The sequence below is a fragment of the Cibotium barometz genome, chromosome 6 (assembly GCF_041138505.1).
Source record: "Cibotium barometz isolate CiBa-2024 chromosome 6, ASM4113850v1, whole genome shotgun sequence".
In the NCBI taxonomy this organism is placed as follows: domain Eukaryota; kingdom Viridiplantae; phylum Streptophyta; class Polypodiopsida; order Cyatheales; family Cibotiaceae; genus Cibotium; species Cibotium barometz.
This window is the reverse complement of record NC_141051.1, coordinates 27,834,776-27,854,504: the sequence shown is the minus strand read 5'-3', so window position 1 is coordinate 27,854,504 and position 19,729 is coordinate 27,834,776. Positions and strand designations below refer to the sequence as shown.

General features: G+C 42.9%; 1 protein-coding gene across 4 annotated transcripts; it reads right to left on the bottom strand.

Moving 5' to 3' along the window:
• Window positions 1-453: 453 nt before the first annotated feature.
• On the bottom strand, window positions 454-18,277 carry LOC147637598 (ETO1-like protein 1). 4 transcript variants are annotated; one of them, XM_086799418.1, is made up of 6 exons: window positions 17,652-18,277; window positions 16,653-16,907; window positions 14,817-16,535; window positions 14,428-14,719; window positions 14,035-14,344; window positions 454-973 (listed from the first exon to the last, which is right to left on the bottom strand). In XM_086799418.1, exons 2-6 carry the CDS (start codon window positions 16,796-16,798, stop codon window positions 753-755), a joined length of 2,688 nt encoding a protein of 895 aa, XP_086655544.1. In that variant the 5' UTR covers window positions 16,799-16,907; window positions 17,652-18,277; the 3' UTR covers window positions 454-752. The 4 variants fall into 4 exon arrangements, with proteins under 4 accessions (XP_086655544.1, XP_086655545.1, XP_086655546.1 ...); XM_086799419.1 differs by having other exon boundaries at window positions 16,653-16,901; window positions 17,652-18,271; XM_086799420.1 differs by lacking the exon at window positions 14,035-14,344.
• Between the last annotated feature and the right edge of the window lie 1,452 nt (window positions 18,278-19,729).

Below are 19,729 nucleotides of genomic sequence, written 5' to 3'. Positions count from 1 at the left end.
TGAGAGTTTGGAAATTTTTGAGCTGAAATGCTACTAAAATGCCTAGAATTTTTAAAATTGAGAAGATAAAATACATATATACCTAGATGAACCCAGGAACATGCCCAAATTCACATTTTAGGAGATAAAATACAGCTAGAGCTGAAATGCTACTAAAATGCCTAGAATTTTTAAAATTGAGAAGATAAAATACATATATACCTAGATGAATCAAGGAACATGCCCAAATTCACCTTTTAGGAGAGAAAATACAGCTAGAGCTGAAATGTTACTAAAATGCCTAGAAATTTTAAAATTGAGAAGATAAAATACATATATACCTAGATGAATCCAGGAACATGCCCAAATTCACCTTTCAGGAGATAAAATACAGCTCAGAATGAAAATGTTGCAGGTCCATTCTATATTGTGTTGTGTGATATCATGAGAATCAAGAGCACTACAAACCTAACCTTAGCAAAACGAGTAAATGAAATTTAAAAGCAGTAGAAAGGTTTGACAACATTGGTTGCTTGCATGCCCTTCAGATATCACAATTGTGAAGCTCTTCTGTCATTCCTCTCTAACTAAGAAAAAAAAGGGGGTGGGGGGGGCATGGTGCTGTGGTGTCCACTTAGCATATACAAATGATGGCAACACCATAATATACTCAAAAATGGACCAATGGTGGTCCTTCCTCAGAGCTAGAGAAGGGTTGACAAAGGACCACAGTTAGTCCTCCTTGAATGCAATCAGAAAAGCTAACTACCTGATCAAGGCTCTCTGCTATGAACGCGACCATGGAGCTCCATCGTTTCCACATGACTCGGATCAACCGACAGCGCTGCCCTGCAATCACGCAACGCACTCCTGCCATCTCCAATGCACTCGTGAAACGCTGCCCTCAAATGAAGCAAGTGCAAGTCGGCTTTGAAGGCTACAGCTTTGGAAAGCTCATCAATGGCTTCCTTCTCTCTCCGACTGTCCATCAGAACTTCATTGACAGAAAGCATCAACACAAGAGGGATTATGATAAAGCTCTCTCTCTCTCTCTCTCTCTCTCTCTCTCTCTCTCACACACACACACAAAACAGCAGTCGCCTGCCTCTATAAGGAGATCGAAAGAAGGGATGCCACACCATGCGAGGTTGCCCACGCTCACTATTCTGTTTAGGCTAACTGATGCATGTCTTGGATAAATTATTCTAGAAGTGTAGAAGAGTTTCAATCAATGTATACTAATTGCCGGACAAGATTTGCTTGATTCATGCGTTTTCTATAAGATCTTGGAAGCTTTGCAAAGATTCACCATTTCTTGCTTTCTCCTTGCATAAACCCTAGAGAGAGAGAGAGGGGGGGGAGAAGTACTTGCACGTATATTCACGCAATCATATAGTAAGGACAAGTACAAGTGATAATAATAAACCTAGTCTAGGTGTCCTTTCACACCAAATGTTCAGGGGGAAAACCCCGTAGGACAAAAGTGCCCCTGGAGTTGGATGCAGCACTAAATATAAGCATATGCCCTCAAATTCCCCCTATAGTGGTAATATGAACATGACCAAGGATGCAGATCACTCTCTATAGGAGGGTAAGCCTAAAACTTTGCAAAAAGCTTCAAACTTCTCTGGAGGCAATGCCTTGGCAAACAAATCTGCAATGATATCCGGTGTAGAGCAATAGGTTAAACTGATCTCCTCTGCATAAAGCCTTCCCTGACATAGAGATAATGTATCTCTCTGTATTTTGTACATGCATGGAAAACTGGATTCAATGCCACCACCATAGCACTCTGGCTGTAGCAGGGAGTATGGTAGTGAATCCTCCGCAGCCATACACAATCTACTGTGCCAATGAAGGTTGCCCTGTACTCAGCCTCACAGGTAGATGTGGCAACACTGGATTGTTTCCTACTCAACCAAGATATGCATTAGTTGCCAAGAAAAAAACAATTTCTACTGGTTGATTGTCGGGTGTCGTAGTCTCAGCCAAGTTTGAATCACTATAAGCATATAATTGCAAGCTGTAGTAGGATTATATATATGTGGTAGTGACCGTGTGACTGGGGGCTTACCATGGGCACTTTTTTCCTCTACACATTATAGAGGTCTTTTCTCCCTTGCCATTTGGTGTGTCCGGACACCTATACTTTTACATTTCGCGTTTGTACTTAGGGTTCTTGTGGTTGTACACATCTTATCACTTCATTCTGGTATAACCACACTTCCAAGCTCTCTATTGCTCCCTACTTTGTGCTCTTGCTGTTTTTTGCGTATCTCTGCTGAACATTAGGGTTTGTCAAATCCCAATAGTGGTATTAGAGCTCTAGGTCGATTCTTCCCCGAATTAGCGCCCCGCACAGTGGCCCAAACTTTTTTGCCATCCCTACAGCCGTGTGCCTGGTACCTGACCGTACACCCTTGTGCCACCTCGTACATGTCCATACGCCTGCATGAGCCCGTGCATCCTCGTGTTGTCGCAAACCTGTTCGCATATCCTCATGCAACACCCATACATTCGCCATACTTGCAGTCCATACTGTTCGTACCGTCAATACCTGCTTGCATTTGTACATGCAACACCTGCAAATCTTTAAATTTGAGGCCTTCTGCAATTACAGCATTCAACCTTCAAGGTAACATAATTTTCTCATCAATTCTGCTTTCAGTTGTCAATTTCTCTCCCTACAGGACTTTTCTACAATTGACTACTACAAGGCCGTTTGCAGTGTGTTGCATTTCCCAAGGGGAAGTTGACAAAAAGCATTTCACAAATTGTGTGCATTGCTGCCCATGCATTTGCAATTAGAAATGGCACAAAATGCTCGAGATGTGTTTGGTGTATTAGCACAAGAAGACAAGCTTGACAGGAGTAATTTCTCCCTATGGAGCTTTATGATCAAAAACTTGCTTGTGGCCAAGTGCCTATGTGTCCTATAGACATTGCGCCTAGTGTTGGAGCTCTATATATGGCTCACTCTACCTAACTTCGTCTCACCTATATATATGTATCTTGTCCTCAATATGAATCAGTCTTTGGGAGCGTACATGATGTGTCTCTTGTCTCGTCTCTTTCTCTCTACATTTCAACATGGTATCAGAGCATCTATAAGGGAAGCATCTATGTCTTCTTGTTAAATTCATGATTATAATTTCATGTCTTACAAGATTGTTCTTTGATTATGTGTTGTCTACATGATTTTATAGCTTAACTTCCAAAACCTATCAAAAAAGTTTGTCAAACGGAGTTGTGAGTCAAAAGTTATGACAGTTCAAGCAAACTGTATCTGTAACAGCAAAACAGGTTCTTTGAATAAGCAAACAGGTTCTTTGTGTGAGCACACAGGTTTCGTCTTCGTCAAGCGTCTTTGTGAGCACACAGGTTTCGTCTTCGTCAAGCGTCTTTTATTATTTTGCTATTTTTAGCAAACCGCCAAATCTAGCTTTTTCGTCAAGCGTCTCTTATTATTTTGCTATTTTTAGCAAAACGACCAATCTAGCTTTTTCATCAAGCGTCTATCAATGAATCTTATGTCCCACGTCTCTCTATTTTGAGGACTCTTTTCTTATTGACGTCTCTTATCTCTTGTGGTCGTCCTTGTCTATGGTGTGCAGATTTTGTGATTTTATCTTATACGTCTTCTCGCAGATAAATATGGCTATGACTGTTCTCGTCAATGGTTTTCCTTCTGGCCAACGTTCTATTCCTTCTTTTCAAGGCCAAGGGTTTCCCGGTTGGAAAGCAAAGATGATGTTAATTCTTGAAGGCGATGAGCTCTCAAATGTTGTTATTCGCGATTCTCTATGTCCGTCTCAGCCTACTATTCCGGATTCTGACAACGTTCTTATCACGGAAGGCCCTGTTTTTGATGCATGGCGTCTTGCTTATATGGATTGGCAGAGGCCTGATAAAGCAGCTCGTCGGTACACATTTTCTGCTCTTAGTGATTCTCTCATGCTTGATGTGTATGACTTTCCTACTTCCCATGACGTATGGGAGTATCTTATAGCAAATTTTCAAAAAAAGTCTGTTACAGAAACACTTTATTTGAGAGGTTTGCTTTCAAAGTTACAGTATGAACTTGGTACTGCTATGACGGGACATATTGATTCTTTCAAATCTATTATTAATCAACTTGCTGCTGCGGGTGATCCTGTTCCACGAAAGCAACTTATTACAATTCTTCTTGATACGATAAAGGATCCGTCTTATGACAACATTGTTACCATTCTTTCTAACAAGGACGGTCTTGATTTTGATCAAAATTCTCCTTTTCAACGAGGCAACCGTAGAGGTGGTCGTCGTGGTGGTAGTTTCTCTCGTCTCAAATTTCCTAACAAGCATTGTTCTTACTGCAATAGGAATGGTCATACTGAAGATGACTGTTGGGCACGTCAATATGATGAAGAACACAATATTACCACAAAACAACCACGTTTATCTAGAGATTCTTCTTCTTGTGATTATTGTGGAAAATCTGATCATCCCTCTTCCATGTGCTTTAAGCGTCAATTTGATATAGATCGAAATCGAGCATATGCAGCCGAGCATCATGATAATGTTGTGCCTGAAACAAGTTGTGTTTTATGTTCAGTTCCCCCAGACAGAATACTTCATGTACGTGATGGTTCACTTTTCATTATTGATTCTGGTGCTACAAGAAATATGACATATGAATCTAAGTGGCTACATAACTATCATTCTTTACCTGTTAAGCGTGTTGTTTATCTTGCTGATGATACAACTTGTCAAGTCAAGGGCATTGGAGATTTATATCTTGGCACCTTATCTTCTTCAACTCGAGTTTTACGAGGGGTTTTACATGTCCCAGAACTTCAACGTAATCTTCTTTCAGTTGCAAGACTTGTTGATCTTGGTTTGTTTGTTGGATTCGACCACACCAAATGCCGCATTGAGAAAGATGGACAGATTATTGCAACTGCTTCTCGTAATGGTAATTTGTTTGAGCTCTCTCTTAATGATGCTGTAGCAAATGTTGTCACTGCTCCAGGTGATCATGATTGCAAGATATGGCATCATCGCTTTGTTCATGCTGATTTCTCAAAGCTTCTTGATCTTCATCGTCAAGGTCTTGTACGTCGCATGGATCTTAAAGCTCATCCTCATATGGGAATCTGTGAGTTTTGTGCTCTTGGCAAACACAATCGTAAACCCTTTCCTCTCTCGAATTCAGTTCATTCTCATGATTTGTTGGATCTTGTTCATACTGACATTTGTGGACCTTTGCCTCCATCGAGAACACAACATCATTATTTCATTACGTTTATTGATGATTACTCACGGTATACAGTTGTTTTCTTGCTTCGACAAAAATCTGAGGCGTTATCTGTTTTTAAGCAATTTCACAAGGCTGCCGAACTTCAAACTGGTCGTCGCCTCAAGAAACTTCGCAACGATAATGGTGGAGAATGTGTCTCGTGAGTTTGAGAGTTATTGTACGGACCATGGTATTCATCATGAACATACTATTCCATATTCACCTCAACAGAACGGTATTGCTGAACGTAAGAATCGCACTATTATCAATGCTATACGATGTATGCTGATTCATTCTGGGTTATCTCGTGTTTTCTGGAGTGAAGCTCTCTTGACAGTAGTCTTTGTTCAGAATCATCTTCCTACTACTGCTCCTTCTGGTAAGATACCCATCACAGCATGGACAGGTGAAATTCCTTCTATATCTCATTTTCGAACCTTTGGATGTATTGCTTATATTCATGTTCCTAAAGAAACACGAGCAAAGCTTGATGCTCCTGGGCTTAAAGTTATTTTTATTGGGTATTCTGACACTTCCAAAGGCTACAAATTCTATGACCCGTCCTCCAAGAAAGTGCTTGTGAATCGTGATGCTATTTTCAATGAACAGCTTATGGGCGGTACATGGTCCATGAATGATTCTGATGATACTAAATCTTTGCTTCAAGCTTTTCCATTCTTGTGTGATGATGAATCTTCTTCTATAGAGTAACTTTCCTCTTCACAACCATCTAAAGAGCAACTTTCCTCTTCACAACCATTGATTCCGAATGCTGTCATTGATGATGTTGACATTTTTATTGATCTGCCTATTGATTTTGAGCATGGTCCTTGTCATGTTTATGATGAAGATTTTGATGCTAATGTTTTCTCTACTTCTGAAGATCTTGTCACGTACAGTGATGCTATATGTTCTCCACAAAAGGATCAATGGCAAGAGGCTATGGAAGCAGAGTACGATTCTCTTATCTCTAAAGGTACATGGATACTCACTGAGCTCCCTCCTGGCCGTACTGCCATTAAGTGAAAGTGGGTATATAAGACAAAATTTAAAGCAGATGGATCCTTTGACAAATTCAAGGCACGTTTAGTTGCCAAAGGTTATTCTCAAGTTGCTGGCGTTGATTATCATGAAACCTTTTCACCAGTTGTTCGCATTACTAGTATTCGGGTTTTATTGGCATTTGCTGTTCAATTTGACTTAGAAATTCATCAGATGGACGTGCGCACAGCTTTCTTGAATGGAGATTTGAATGAAGAAATTTACATGGAGCAGCCAGAAGGATTTGTTATTGCAGGTAAGGAAGATCTTGTTGCTCGCCTTCATAGGGCTTTATATGGTCTTAAACAAGCTTCACGGGCCTGGTACATCAAGTTTGATCTTTTTCTTACCTCCCATGACTTTCTCTCTTGCTCTTCTGATCCCAACTTATTTACCAAACACCAAAATGGTAGTTTTGTAATCCTTGCCCTTTATGTGGATGATACAATCCTTGTTTCCAATGATTTGGGATTTCTACACCAAATTAAGCAGTTGTTATCTTCGGCATTTGATATGGTGGATCTTGGAGAGCTTCACTCGTGTCTTGGCATTCGGATTCAAAGGGATCGCAGCAAAGGTATTTTATTACTTCGACAGTCAAAGTTTATTGAAGATACTATTAAGAAGTTTGGTTTGGAATCTGCACATTCAGCAACTCTTCCTTGTCTTGCGAGTTCCATGAAAAACACTTCTGATGGTGGTAGCCAGCTTGTTACAAATCAACCATATGCTAATTTGGTTGGATGTCTTCAAGTTGTTGGTTTGAACACTCATCCTGACATTTTGTTTATTGCTAGCTATCTCGGGCAACATCTTGCATGTCCTTCTCTTAAGCATTGGTCTTCAGCAAAGCGCGTGTTGAAATACTTGAAAGGCACTGCTGATTATGGTTTGGTTTATCAACGACAATTCACATCTGACTCCATTCCATCTCTTTCTCTTTTGGGTTACACAAATGCAGATTGGGCCAGCTCATGCGATCTACTAGTGGCAATTTCTTCATTAATGGTTGTCTTATTTCTTGGACCAACAAGAAACAACGTTGTGTTGCAGTTTCTACAACCGAATCTGAATATGTTGCGGCATCACTTGCAGCTCGTGAACTCATTTGGCTTCGACAAGTGTTGACAGATATTGGCCATTCTCCTCTTTCTAGTACACCCTTGCGGTGTGATAATCAGAGTGCTATTAGTCTTGCAAAAGACTATGTCCAACATAACAAGTCAAAACATATTGCTGTGCATTACCATTATGTTCGATACGAAGTACGCAAAGGCACTATCATGATTGAACATTGTCCAAGTGACCAGATGATTGCAGATATTCTTACCAAAGGTCTCAATGAGTCACGCTTCATTCTCTTGCGCTCAGAGCTTGGAGTTGCCTCGGGCTCACTCTTTCGAGATTAGGCTCTTTACTCTTATGGTAGCTTTGTACATATATCGTTGTAATCTTCTAGACACCATGCACTTTGCACATTTCACAATTGCACACTATGACCTCTTGGTCCTTTTGTATATTTGTACATAGATGCACAATGCACTTTCACATCATTACTTCTGCTTCATATTTTCACATTTGTATAGGGACTTGGGTTTTTCCCTTGTACTCCCCAAGGGTTTTTTTATCCATAGCTAGAGACCCTTGTTTGAGTGGGGGTGTTGGAGCTCTTTATATGGCTCACTCTACCTAACTTGGTCTCACCTATATATATGTATCTTGTCCTCAATATGAATCAGTCTTTGGGAGCGTACATGATGTGTCTCTTCTCTCGTCTCTCTCTCTCTACATTTCAACACCTAGCACGCCTCAAAGTGGTGATGGGCGAGGTGGTCAGCAGACCCAAACCCAACCTGCAACACCTGCCGTGCCCTCATAGGAGCAAAGAAGATGGGATGCAAAACATGCACACGCCATGTCCTTAATTGCTTTGTCAGTTAAGAGGTCAATTATACCTCATATCCAATCTTGCACGATGTCGAAGCATGCTCGGGATACTTTAAAGGTCGTGTATCAAGTCAAACTTGGGCTTCCACACATCGCTCAGCCTATCTATGGGGGAAAACCCTAACCCCCTCACATTCTAGAAATTGGTGGGGCTTTTGTTGCAAGAACAGCAGACTGTCTTGGGTTGCCTCTATGCAGGGGTTCTTGCCAACACATGAGAAATGCTTGAATGAGGTGTCTAAAATGAGCTCTAGATCTACCCTTTTATAGGGTTTCATTCTGCTGGTGGTCGGATTTAGGTCGGCCAGGCTCCAGCCCTTTTATGGCCCCAAAAAGTCATTGTGTCTCAACTATTGCTCCATGTCCTCAGAACTTCCGAGAACCTATTTGGCTGCCAAAATAGCCCCAAACAAGACAAACTCTACCACACAAAGCATCTCCACGTGGCACTCACATGGGTGATGCACGTGACATCCCTCTGCCTAAACTTGGAGCACTAGGGTAAAATCATGCACCTTCACTCCACTTCTATTCCAATCCATCTGTAGGCTAAGCTCCATATCCATATCTCCACCTCCAAGCTCTCTCGCTCGGTTACTGGATCTTCTACAAGAAATGTGGCCTCATCCTTGGGAGTGATTCTTCGAAATTACTGGATCTTCTACAAGAGATGTGGCCTCATCCTTGGAGTGATTCTTCGAAAGCTCCACAGAAACTAATAGGCTAACCTCATCCTCTTCCTATGGGGATTTGAAGAGATCTACGCCCATGTAAACTGTCAAGCTAACCCCTTTCTCCTCCTTTGGGATTCAGAGAAATCTACTTGATGATTCTTGGATCAGGTCCAGGTTCGAGCGCAACCCAAGCAATGAAACATCTCTTGGAGTCTCCTCATCTATGATAGCGCCATCCAAGAGCTCCTCTTGCCTTGGAAGCTCTTCCTCACTAGGATCGATGCCCTCAATCTTGGGTTGTTCCTCAACCCTGGGTGACTCCACTCTAGTAGTTGCCATTGCGAGTACTTACTTCATCGCGCTATCTGTCGCCATCTTGATTATCTAGGCTTTCCTTTGCTCTTACCGAAGCCATGCTTGACATGCTTATTCAGCTCATCATCATTGATCCAAGGCTTCTCATTCCTCTTGCTGTCGTTTGTACTTGGCTTCAATCTCTTCAACTCTCTACCTGATGAGACAGGCGTTCATCTCTTCGCATTCCCAATTGCACTTTTCCGTCAAGGCTGCAATCCTCTCTGTTAGGGTGAGATTCTTATTGAGGGAGCATCCAAAAGAAGCCATTTCCTACCAACTTACCAAGGTTATACCTAGGCTAAGACTTTTGCAAGTCCTAGACTAAATGCAACCTATGCTACATGCAAAAACGGGCTGAAAGCACAAAATGCAAACCCTAATTTGCTATGCAAAGTGACGCAAGGCTGCTAAAAGGGATGGAAAACATGGAAACTCTAATGCAAAACAGGGAAAGATGCTTGCAAACCCTAATTACATGTGTTGTGGAAGCACATCTCCATTAACACTAATCCTACTATTTAACAAACACAAAGGACAAGAGATGTAGCCCTAATCTACTATATATTCCAAAATAGGAATATGTACAATGGTTCTTGGATCTAGACTTAGATCCGATTCATGCATGCTAACCTATTGTGCATACAAAAGATGTCTTATTGAATCCACAGCTTGGTCATGCTCTCCAGATGCTTGTGTCCTTGCCTAGAGCTGCCTCTATGCGGGGTTCTTGCCAATACCTAAGAGATGCTTGAATGAGGTGTCTAAAATGAACTCTAGATCTACCCTTTTAAAGGGTTTCACACATGGCATAAGAGCGTTTACTTGCTAAATCTTTTGTATACATGTGTCATAGTTACTATAAGGGCCTAAGGCCATCACTTGTATACATGTGTCGTAGTTACTATAAGGGCCTAAGGCCATCACTTGTAATAAAAGGAGGCATTAACAATAATAGAAATCATGCTTTCCCAAATCTTCACAACTCCAGTGTTCCATTACTTTTTGCATCAGATCGCTACAAGACTTTGAAAGAGCTACTTGCAGCTGCTTCTTAGGCAAGGTTAGAGTGAAACATGGTCTGATTTGGGCAATTTCAACAACCCAATAGGCGCCCAAAGGTGCCCAAGCCAAGGTTAGAGCGAAACATGGTCTGATTTGGGCAATTTCAACAACCCAATAGGCGCCCAAAGGTGCCCAAGCCCAATGGTTGGGACACAATATGAACATGTTTTGTGGTAATTTTTTATGTTATTTTATGACCTGGAAATGGATGGCTGACCTGAATACAACTTGCCATCAGATCCCTATGTAAAGGAAATCAAAGGTCATTCGTGGGTATTCAAAGATAGGAAGGAGCAAATGTCATCTAGAGTTTGCAATGCCTGAACCCGTTGGGGCTGTTGGAGTATGCACAGGCAGAAGCGTAGACAAAACAAGAGAGAGAAGAGGGAGTAAAGGAGAGAGAGCTTGTGGACAAGATCACCTTTTATAATAGAATGAAGCTTTGCAATGACAATAGCCAACAAGTAGTGTTGAACAAAGCGGAAGGATTGGATACAACAAGTGAATATGAGGAGCTTCCTTATATAGTGAAGAGAGGGAGCAGGCCAACTCCTCATAGAGTTGGCCGACTGCTCATAGAGTTGGCCGAATGCTGATGACTTCCTAGATAGGAGAAAATAGATAAAATCCCAATAAATAGGGAAAGCCTCATAACACTAAGATGCACAATTTCTAACACCCCCTGTGCAACTCATAGCGTGCAAGAGTCTGAAGAAGATAAGTTGATGAAGATGCAACCATGGACCCTCCAGTACTGCAGATACCAGAATCACCTCGGAGAGAGCACCTGCAAAATTGTTTTCTCGAAACAAAATGCCACCACGAACAACAAGAAACTTTGCTTGGCTCCGAATTCCCACACAAGTGTGTAGTGAACTCTAAGAATAAGATGATGAGCTACTAGATACACCGCACCCACAATCCCTAACAATGGACAGTGAACACATCACGTCCCAAAAGCCTCGAACAACGAACTCGGAACAAATCCAGTCCATAATCTCTGCTACACCAAAGATGACCATGTCCTGCCAGATTTTTAATGCTTAGGACTCCAACTCACGATTCCCATGCACCAGCAAATGGAGCTGCTACCAACCCCTCTCCCACCCACAAGCCTCCTCTGGCTAGAAGCACATGGTGGAAACTACATATATACTAGAGAAGTATGCCATCTTGGTCCCCCCAAGCCAGAAGCGCCCTAGGAGTCCTAGATGTGTTACTAGAAGTATCTATATCACTATCGTCTATCATGTCTTTGCCCTTCTTCTTCTGAGATAAAGACTTGCTCCTAGTCTTGTCCTTCTTCTTGGACAACCAATTTTTGTACAGATATCCTCTCTTCCCACATGAGAAGCAACGACTCCAACCTTTCTTTTGAACTGAAGTAAGAGCTTGATCAGAACTGTTAAGAGACACCTTCATCTTACCCTAAGAAACAAGTACATACTCTTCCTCCAAGAGTAGGAAGCTATGATCATCAAAATCCAACTTGTCATCCTTGTTCGTAGAGGGGGGAGCCATATCCACAGCAACAAAGTACACTGATCTCAGCACTCCAAGACTCCTCTCGAGCACTTTCCAACGAAGCGAGACACCAGGCCCAATCCTTGGACAGATGTCCTCTCTTCCCACATGAGAAGCAACGACTCCGACCTTTCTTTTGAAGTGAAGTAAGAGCCCGATTAGAACTGTTAAGAGACACCTTCATCTTACCTTGAGAAACGAGGACAAACTCTTCCTCCAAGAGTAGGGAGCTAAGATCATCAAAATCCAACTTGTCATCCTTGTTCATGCAGGGGGGAGCCATATCCACAACAACAAAGTACACTGATCTCAGCACTCCAAGACTCCTCTCGAGCACTTTCCAACAAAGCGAGACACCAGGACCAATCAGCCCCCTCTCAAATCTGAAGAGGGAGAGAGGCTGGACAGCAGCAAAACAGTCCACCAAAACTCACCGAAAACACCCAACCAGAGGGAGGGGAGGCCGGGGAAGAAGTAGAGATGTCGGGGCCGCTTGTCAGGATGCACCACACGCGAGAAAACACCGTCCACTGCAGTCCATGCTGTAAAACAGCCTTCAGATCGCACAAGACTGCTGTAAATGCATGTAGAAGCAAAAACCAAGCCAACAGAAGCTTGCAAAAGATGCTTGGTGGCCAAGCACAGGAGCAGGGCAGCCTGAAGAGGAAAAACGCAGATGTGAGAAGCCTCCGGGAGAAGGAAAACACACCTATGATGAGGAAACACAGTCACTGTTTGATCTCCAGAAAATGCAGCCACCGTCCAGAAAAAACGCAGCTACTGTTGTGAAATCCAGGAAACGCAGCAGAGGGGAAGGATCAAACTCACAGATGATGGCAGCCGGGTACCTAAGCGACTGATACCATGTTGGAGTATGCACAGGCGGAAGCGTAGACAAAACAAGAGAGAGGAGGGAGCAAAGGAGAGAGAGCTTGTGGACAAGATCACCTTTTGTATAGCATGAAGCTTTACAATGGCAATAGCCAGCAAGTAGTGTTGAACAAAGTGCAGGGATTGGGTACAACAAGTGAATATGAGGGGCTGCCTTATATAGTGAAGAGAGGGAGCAGGCCAACTGCTCATAGAGCTGGCCAACTGCTCATGACTTCCTAAAATAGGAGAAAATAGATAAAATCCCAATAAATAGGGAAAGCCTCATAACACGGAGATGCACAATTTCTAACAGGGGCTAGGTTGGAGGATGAGCCTATGCCAAGATCACTTCCTTATGCACAGTATCAGGGCAAGTTTCTTTTTGCCACGTGAATATCCCAGCTTAATCCACAGTGATGCATTGACAAGTGTTCACCCTAGAATGAAATCGGTATTGACATGTGTTCACACAAAAAATGAGCAGCAAAGGGCAAGAGGTTGTTTTGACCAATGGTTTCCTCCACAATGCATAAAATTGATCATTGTCCTAGTTGTGCTCTCATCCTGTGGCTCTTACCTTTCTTACCCTTCCATCTAGCTCCTACTCCCTCTCCCCTCCATCCGCCCTGCTTGTCCTCCACTATCAATGCATTGGTATTGCAGCTCTCCTCTACTATTTTATGTTCTCCCCTTCTCCACTCTCCCTAGGCTAGGCAATTCAGGTAGCAAGGGGTCCAGGATGGGCAATAGTTGAGCAGGAAAGGGTGCCCAACTGGGAGGATTTATGACACCAAAAATGGCTTAAATGCAACTGGTATGCCCCATCATCTCTCCAGCATTTTCAGCAGCCCCAGCAGGTGCTTCCTCGTCCACCTGCAGAATGCAGAGAGCAGGTGTTTGGCTACACTTTTTAAATTGTAGTTATAGCATGGCTACTCCCCTTTTCATAGCAACCCCCAACATTAATTACATAGCACACCTGACATAACCCTGGCCATGTCACTGAAACTCTAGGAATAACCAATCTGGAATCTTCCTAAGGTGCACAGGAAAGAGCACATGTCGATCATTAGGCTAGGGAAGCTCTCAACGTACTTGTAACATCGTGTGACCCTGTTGTTATGAAGTAGGGTGTGGTGTGGCTAATCATAAGGAAACTACCCTTTCATTTTCATATTAGGAAGTCAAGCATACAAGGGACATCACATAAAACCTTGTGAACTCATGAACTCAAGTATTGGACAAGGGAAGACTTGTAAGAAGACATGAGAGAGCAGGAGGAGTAAGCCCAGTACTTGCCTGCAGCTCTATATCTGTAGGGATATGTGCGCAGAGGATCCAATTGAGTGACCATGTTCAAATCTGCCATGGACTCAGCACGTTCACAGTATTCCGATCGTTTCTCGTATGCGGAAGCATTACTTTTTGCCTTCTCAATCAGCTTTGTCATCTCTTCGTAGGCAGAAGGTCTATCATTCTTCAGGAAATACACCCGGGCAAGGCCCTGGTGTGCCCTTGTGTGACGAATCTCAAGAGCACTACGGTAGCAATCAGCTGCCAGATCCAGCTTACCACAGTCCACATAAACACTACCTAAATTATTCAAAGCCTGTACACAAGAAAACTATGCCCAGTTACGTATGAACGCTAGAGTTTGCAAAAATGGCCGGAGGTTGAGTAGAAAGAACAGACCTGTCCCTTGCGAAGCCCATCTGATGGGCATTTTAGTGCTTCTTTCAGAAGTTCCACCACCTCTGTAGAGGATTCAAGGTCCCGGCTTGTATCTGCTAGGGCATAAGCCTTCAAGAAGAAGGCCTCAAATGAGCGTTGGAGATCAATGGACTCCTGTGCTTTGAGAATGGCCTCCTTGCGATGCCCTGTATCATAAAGAATCCAACCCTCGTAAACAAGCCGTTCATGTGCCGTGGGGGCGTTCTCCCGAGCAAGTTGAAGGCTCTGCATTGCAGATTTAGGACAATTCAGCCTGCAAAATTATCCCATAATCAAAACCAATTCAAGAAGAAAAAGAATGGCATTTATACAGCTTCATCTCAAGAGTGACAACATGAGTGACAGCACACCGCAAGAGTAGCAAGGATTGTCTGAAGAAAAGGAGAGCCTTCAAAGGATCCGACTCCAGCATTTGATGGACAACCGCAAGTGAGCCAATGTCGTCAACAGAAGACCATCGGTCGTACAGCTGCATCCAGCAGTCTGCAACATTCCACTGCTCAACATGTGGAGACAGCAAATCAAGCAGCTTGGAGGCCCGTACCCGACCTGAATACAGTGTATACTTTGGGTTGAGGGTGAGTAATGCACGAACATCCCTGATGGCCCCAGCATAGTCCTGGCAGGCCAGGCAGAAATAAACCCGCAATTCAAGACAATCGGTGGTGACCTTGAAGCCAAGTATGCGATTGATTTCTAATATAGCCTCATCGACCTTTGACTCGTCCATAAGCCTTGCCGCTCTATACTTATAGGGATATGTTAAAGTTGGATCAAGTTCAGTTGCCTTGTTCAAGTCAGCCATCTTTTCTTCCTCACTGCAATAGAGAGACTTCTCAACATACATCCACCCAGTGGGTTTTTGATTGCATAATTCTGAGCTTATTATAGCAAGGGCTGCATTTCTCTGTCCCAGCTCGTTTTTGGCTCGGGCTAAACCGGCCAGAGAGTACTTGTGACCCTCTTCGACAGCTGCTTCAAACAGTTGATGGGCATCCATAAAGAGCTTCCGTTCCAGCATTGCACAACCTAGTTGATGCAATGTCAGTGCTTTCTGCCTGCCAGAAGCAGCCGATTCTCGCAAGCGCTCGAGAAACATGACACACAGATCAGATCCTGCATCGTCTTCCATTGCTACTTGGCTGAGCAAACTGTAGAGAGCAAATGCCGCATGCATCCTCATCAGGAACATCCTAGTATCAGCTCTGCTGAGCAAAGTTGCAACTTGTGGATTTTGTAAAATACCTAGAAGCCCTTGCAGAAGAACCTCCAAGCATGCCGCAACTAGTGCTGGAGCACTCTCCTCCAAGCCATACTCCATTAGCATGACCGCGTCCTGCCTACTCTGCACTAAGTTTGCCAGTGTGCTGTCACAAGCCCCTTTTATGTGCTCGCAGCAAAACCTGTTTGCAAATGCAAGGACTTCCAAGAGTCCATCAGGCTCCAGATGGGGCAAACTACCTGTCTTACTAAACTCATCCACAGCACGCATTGCTTCCACTGAAAACCCACTTTGTGAGAAATCTATTCGCTTCATTCTAGACTCTGTGAAGCATCCATTGAGCATAGTGTCAAAAGGGACTGAAAGGGATGCAATCCTCTGACGACCACATAGGACTTCTTCGCTACCTATGGAAAATGTGATAATTTCATCCAAAGTGCCTACACTTGAGCAATCCTCCGCCTCCATGCAATCACTATCATCCCTGCTAAACTCAGAGTTGGCAATACACTCATCCCCATCTGAGCAGGCTGCTCCTGCATGCCTATTTACAAAGGAAGAGCCGTTACTTAGATCCTCCCCCTTTTTCTCCAAGTGCAACCAAGCCTTGTACACTAGCTTCTCAGAAGGAGTGCTTGCAAGACTCAGGGCTGCTTCTAGACTTCGTCGTACCTGTTTATTCTCACCGAGCCCTTTGAAAATAAAAGCCTGCAACAAACACAAACTAGCTTTATCCTGTTCTGCTGCATTCTCCAGCTCCTCATGTAATTGTGCAAGCGTTTCCACATAGTCAAGAGGCTTGAAATGCGGTTCAACTGGCGGATCTGCCAGCTTGGAAGCCAAAGAGCTGCACAATCCACGTACACGAGCTCACTAAATGCAACAATCACATGCAGTCAATTGGTCCTCAGCCAAGTGAAACACATTTGCAGCAGAATCATCCATGATAACAAGAATAACTAACCTGCGCGGATATTCTGACATGCCCTCCGACTGCTTTTTGCATTTTCCTCTCTCAACTTGTAGCCAGGATTGTGGCGATTTTTCGACTGGAGAGACTGCATGAACCTGACTACCCTTACATGAATCTGCAAGCCAAAGGCCTCTCATCTGGCTGATGGGTGGACAAGTATACTCTCTCAATGGACACAGAGATTTGTCTACTGATTTGGGCGGCTCCACAACACTTCAACAGCACCTGCTGCCATGATTTCTGCATCTACAATGGGTAGTAAACTTGATATAGGAACTTCTCAGAAAAGTAAGAGATTGTAATATGCATTCATAAGTCATAATCACATGAGAATGCACCATTAAACCACTAGAAAATGTGGGCAATTACTCTCAGGAGAGCTATGAGGGATGGCAAAATGCATATAACACACAGAATGCAGTCAGCCAGTGGCCTTTACACACAGAAGTCTGCAAATTGCCAATGGGCAGGCTATGGACGAGGTCTGGGAAGCACCCCCAACCCCAACACACACACACACAAGAAGCCCAATGTCTTTTGTTGCTGGGCCGATAAGGACCCTATAGAAGAGTAAAAGGACTGCAAACTACATCTACGTGCAGATGAACAAAGTTCTGCAAATAATGAGCTACTGGCCAAACTAGCGATGCCTCCGATCAAGAGTACTGAGATTGCACAATGGTATCATGAGTCATGGCCAGATAATAATGCACACATGCGCCATTGACAAAATGAGTAATAATTCTGTTGTGGGCATTATGGTATAGAGGATATTTATCAATGAGCCATAAAAGGAAATAAGGACAATTGAAGAAGAAGAACACTTTACAAAGAGGGCAATTACTATAGTGTTGCATTATGAAAATGGTTTACTGCAACTGTTACTGGATTCATAATCGTAAAGAACAAAATGAGCAGTTGCCCTTTTGCGTAAATTCTTAAGGCAAGTAAGAGAGAGAGACAGAGAGAGAGAGAGAAGCTTGAGGTTACCTCTGCGTGTAGATTCAAGAAATTGAAGATAACTCATCCTCTGATGCATGGCGCCATGCTCGTTTAATCAACCATGTGTGGACACATTAGGGTTCGATGCAGAACAAGAGGGTTGCTTGTGACTGCAAGAAGCTGTGCAGGAGAAACAGGTGAGCTGGGAAAGGGGATGGAAAACTCTCTCTCTATGATGTGAGCACTTCAGATGCGGAAATGGGTTGTGGGGTACACGCTTTGATGTATGACCTTTAGCTAGCCCAGTTGCTAGTAAAGCTTGGAAGAGGAAGTGGCAATGTGGGCTTGAGCTTGGAAACAAAAAGGTACAACGGTGTAGTTGACAAGGGTAAGGAAGAAGGCAAAATGTCGGGGGGGGAGAAAGAGAGAGAGAGGTGGTTTCTGTGAAAAATTACAGCTGGGTATAGAAACATACAGAAAGATGAGCTTTGAGAGAGAGAGGAGAGAAGGGCGATGGACTTCTTGAACAGAGAGAGAGGAGAGAGAGAGACGTTCTGCAAAATAGGTCTTGGAGAGAGAGAGAGAGAGAGAAGGACAGATGGATCGAAGTCAGTCATGAGTGAGAAGGGGGGAGAGAGAGAAGAGAGAGGAGGGGGTGAGAGACAATGAGACGCGTTTTTTAGAGAGAGAAATGAAAAGCTTCAATGGAGAGTGTGTGCGTGTCTGCACACAAGAGAGAGAGAGAGTGTGTGTGTGTGTGTTTAGAGAGAGAGAGAGAGAGAGGGGGACTATTCGTCTATAGGGGTGTGTGCATAAGCGCGTGCGAAAAAACTTTGGAAAATGGTAGGTCCCCTTAAGCCAGAGCTGCCCACATTTGAAAATTCTATCTCAAAAACATGAAAAATGGAAAATTACTCCCTCAAAATGTTCAAAATATAATTATAATGAATCAAAGTATGAAGAAATTTCTTGGACAAAACTACCATTTCCTCCTCCTCTTCCACCTATAAAAATAAGTTATTTAGTAGAGTCACTGAAAGTATGGAGTGTAAAAATAATGTGAAGTTTTTTAGGTTGTGGGTAAACATTATGTAGCTGTGAATCTATGACTATAGAATAGCTTACTCTATAAATTGCAAGAAATCAGTGGTTGTCGAGTTTAGGCAATGTAGAATTTGAAAATTGGATGTTCTTTAGTCTAGGAGGTAAAAACATGTGGCTATCATAGAGCCTAGTGGATAATATCATGTGGCTATCAACTCCCCCAAGTTGGCACATGAGTAGGAGACTTGGAAGTACATTATTATGGTGACCATGAAAATGTTTTAATGGTGATGCATATGCTTGAAGCTTTGAAGTTGGGAGGCTAACGCATGTGGCTATCAAACAAGTCAATTTGTGACATGAGGAGAGTAGAATGTATGAGAAGAGTGAAATATACATCATAGTGACCTTGACATGCTTAATGGTGGACCGTGGGGTGAATCCTCTTGAGGCCTCAGTGTCCATTGTTATTCCACCTTGCTATACCCTCATTTTGAGCTTCAATATAGACCTACCTACATGCTACAAAATTGCGCATCATCCCCTCTCTCAAACATCAATATTTTGAGTTACAATATAGACCTACATACACAGTACAAAATTGGACATCATCTATTATTCCTCAAATGTCAGTACATGATTTTAGGCAAGATTCTCATCCGTGTGAACTAGTGAATGGAAAAGATTAAGGGGAAACACTAAATGTGTAAGTCATGTTATGAGAGAATGAGGCACAAACTCTTCACATCAAAAAATATCCAACCACCTCCTGAAGAGGCATTTTTTATTTGAATAACTAATTTCAAGTATGGCCACAAAGAGAGGCATTAACTAAGCACATAGGTCAAAACAATTTACTAGTTTGTGCTACTTCCTCTTGAAGAAGATCTTCTTTATGTCACCACGTGGGTGTGGGAAAAACAAGGCATGCACATGTACTAACTTTTGCTTATAAAGAAAGTATAATGTTGGCCAAGAGCAAACCACCACATTGAGTAGCTTGTTAATGAACAAATAAGGCTTGGGTTTTGATTGCTAAAAGCCTTCCCAACATTTCTTAAAGCAACAATTACCCATAAGAT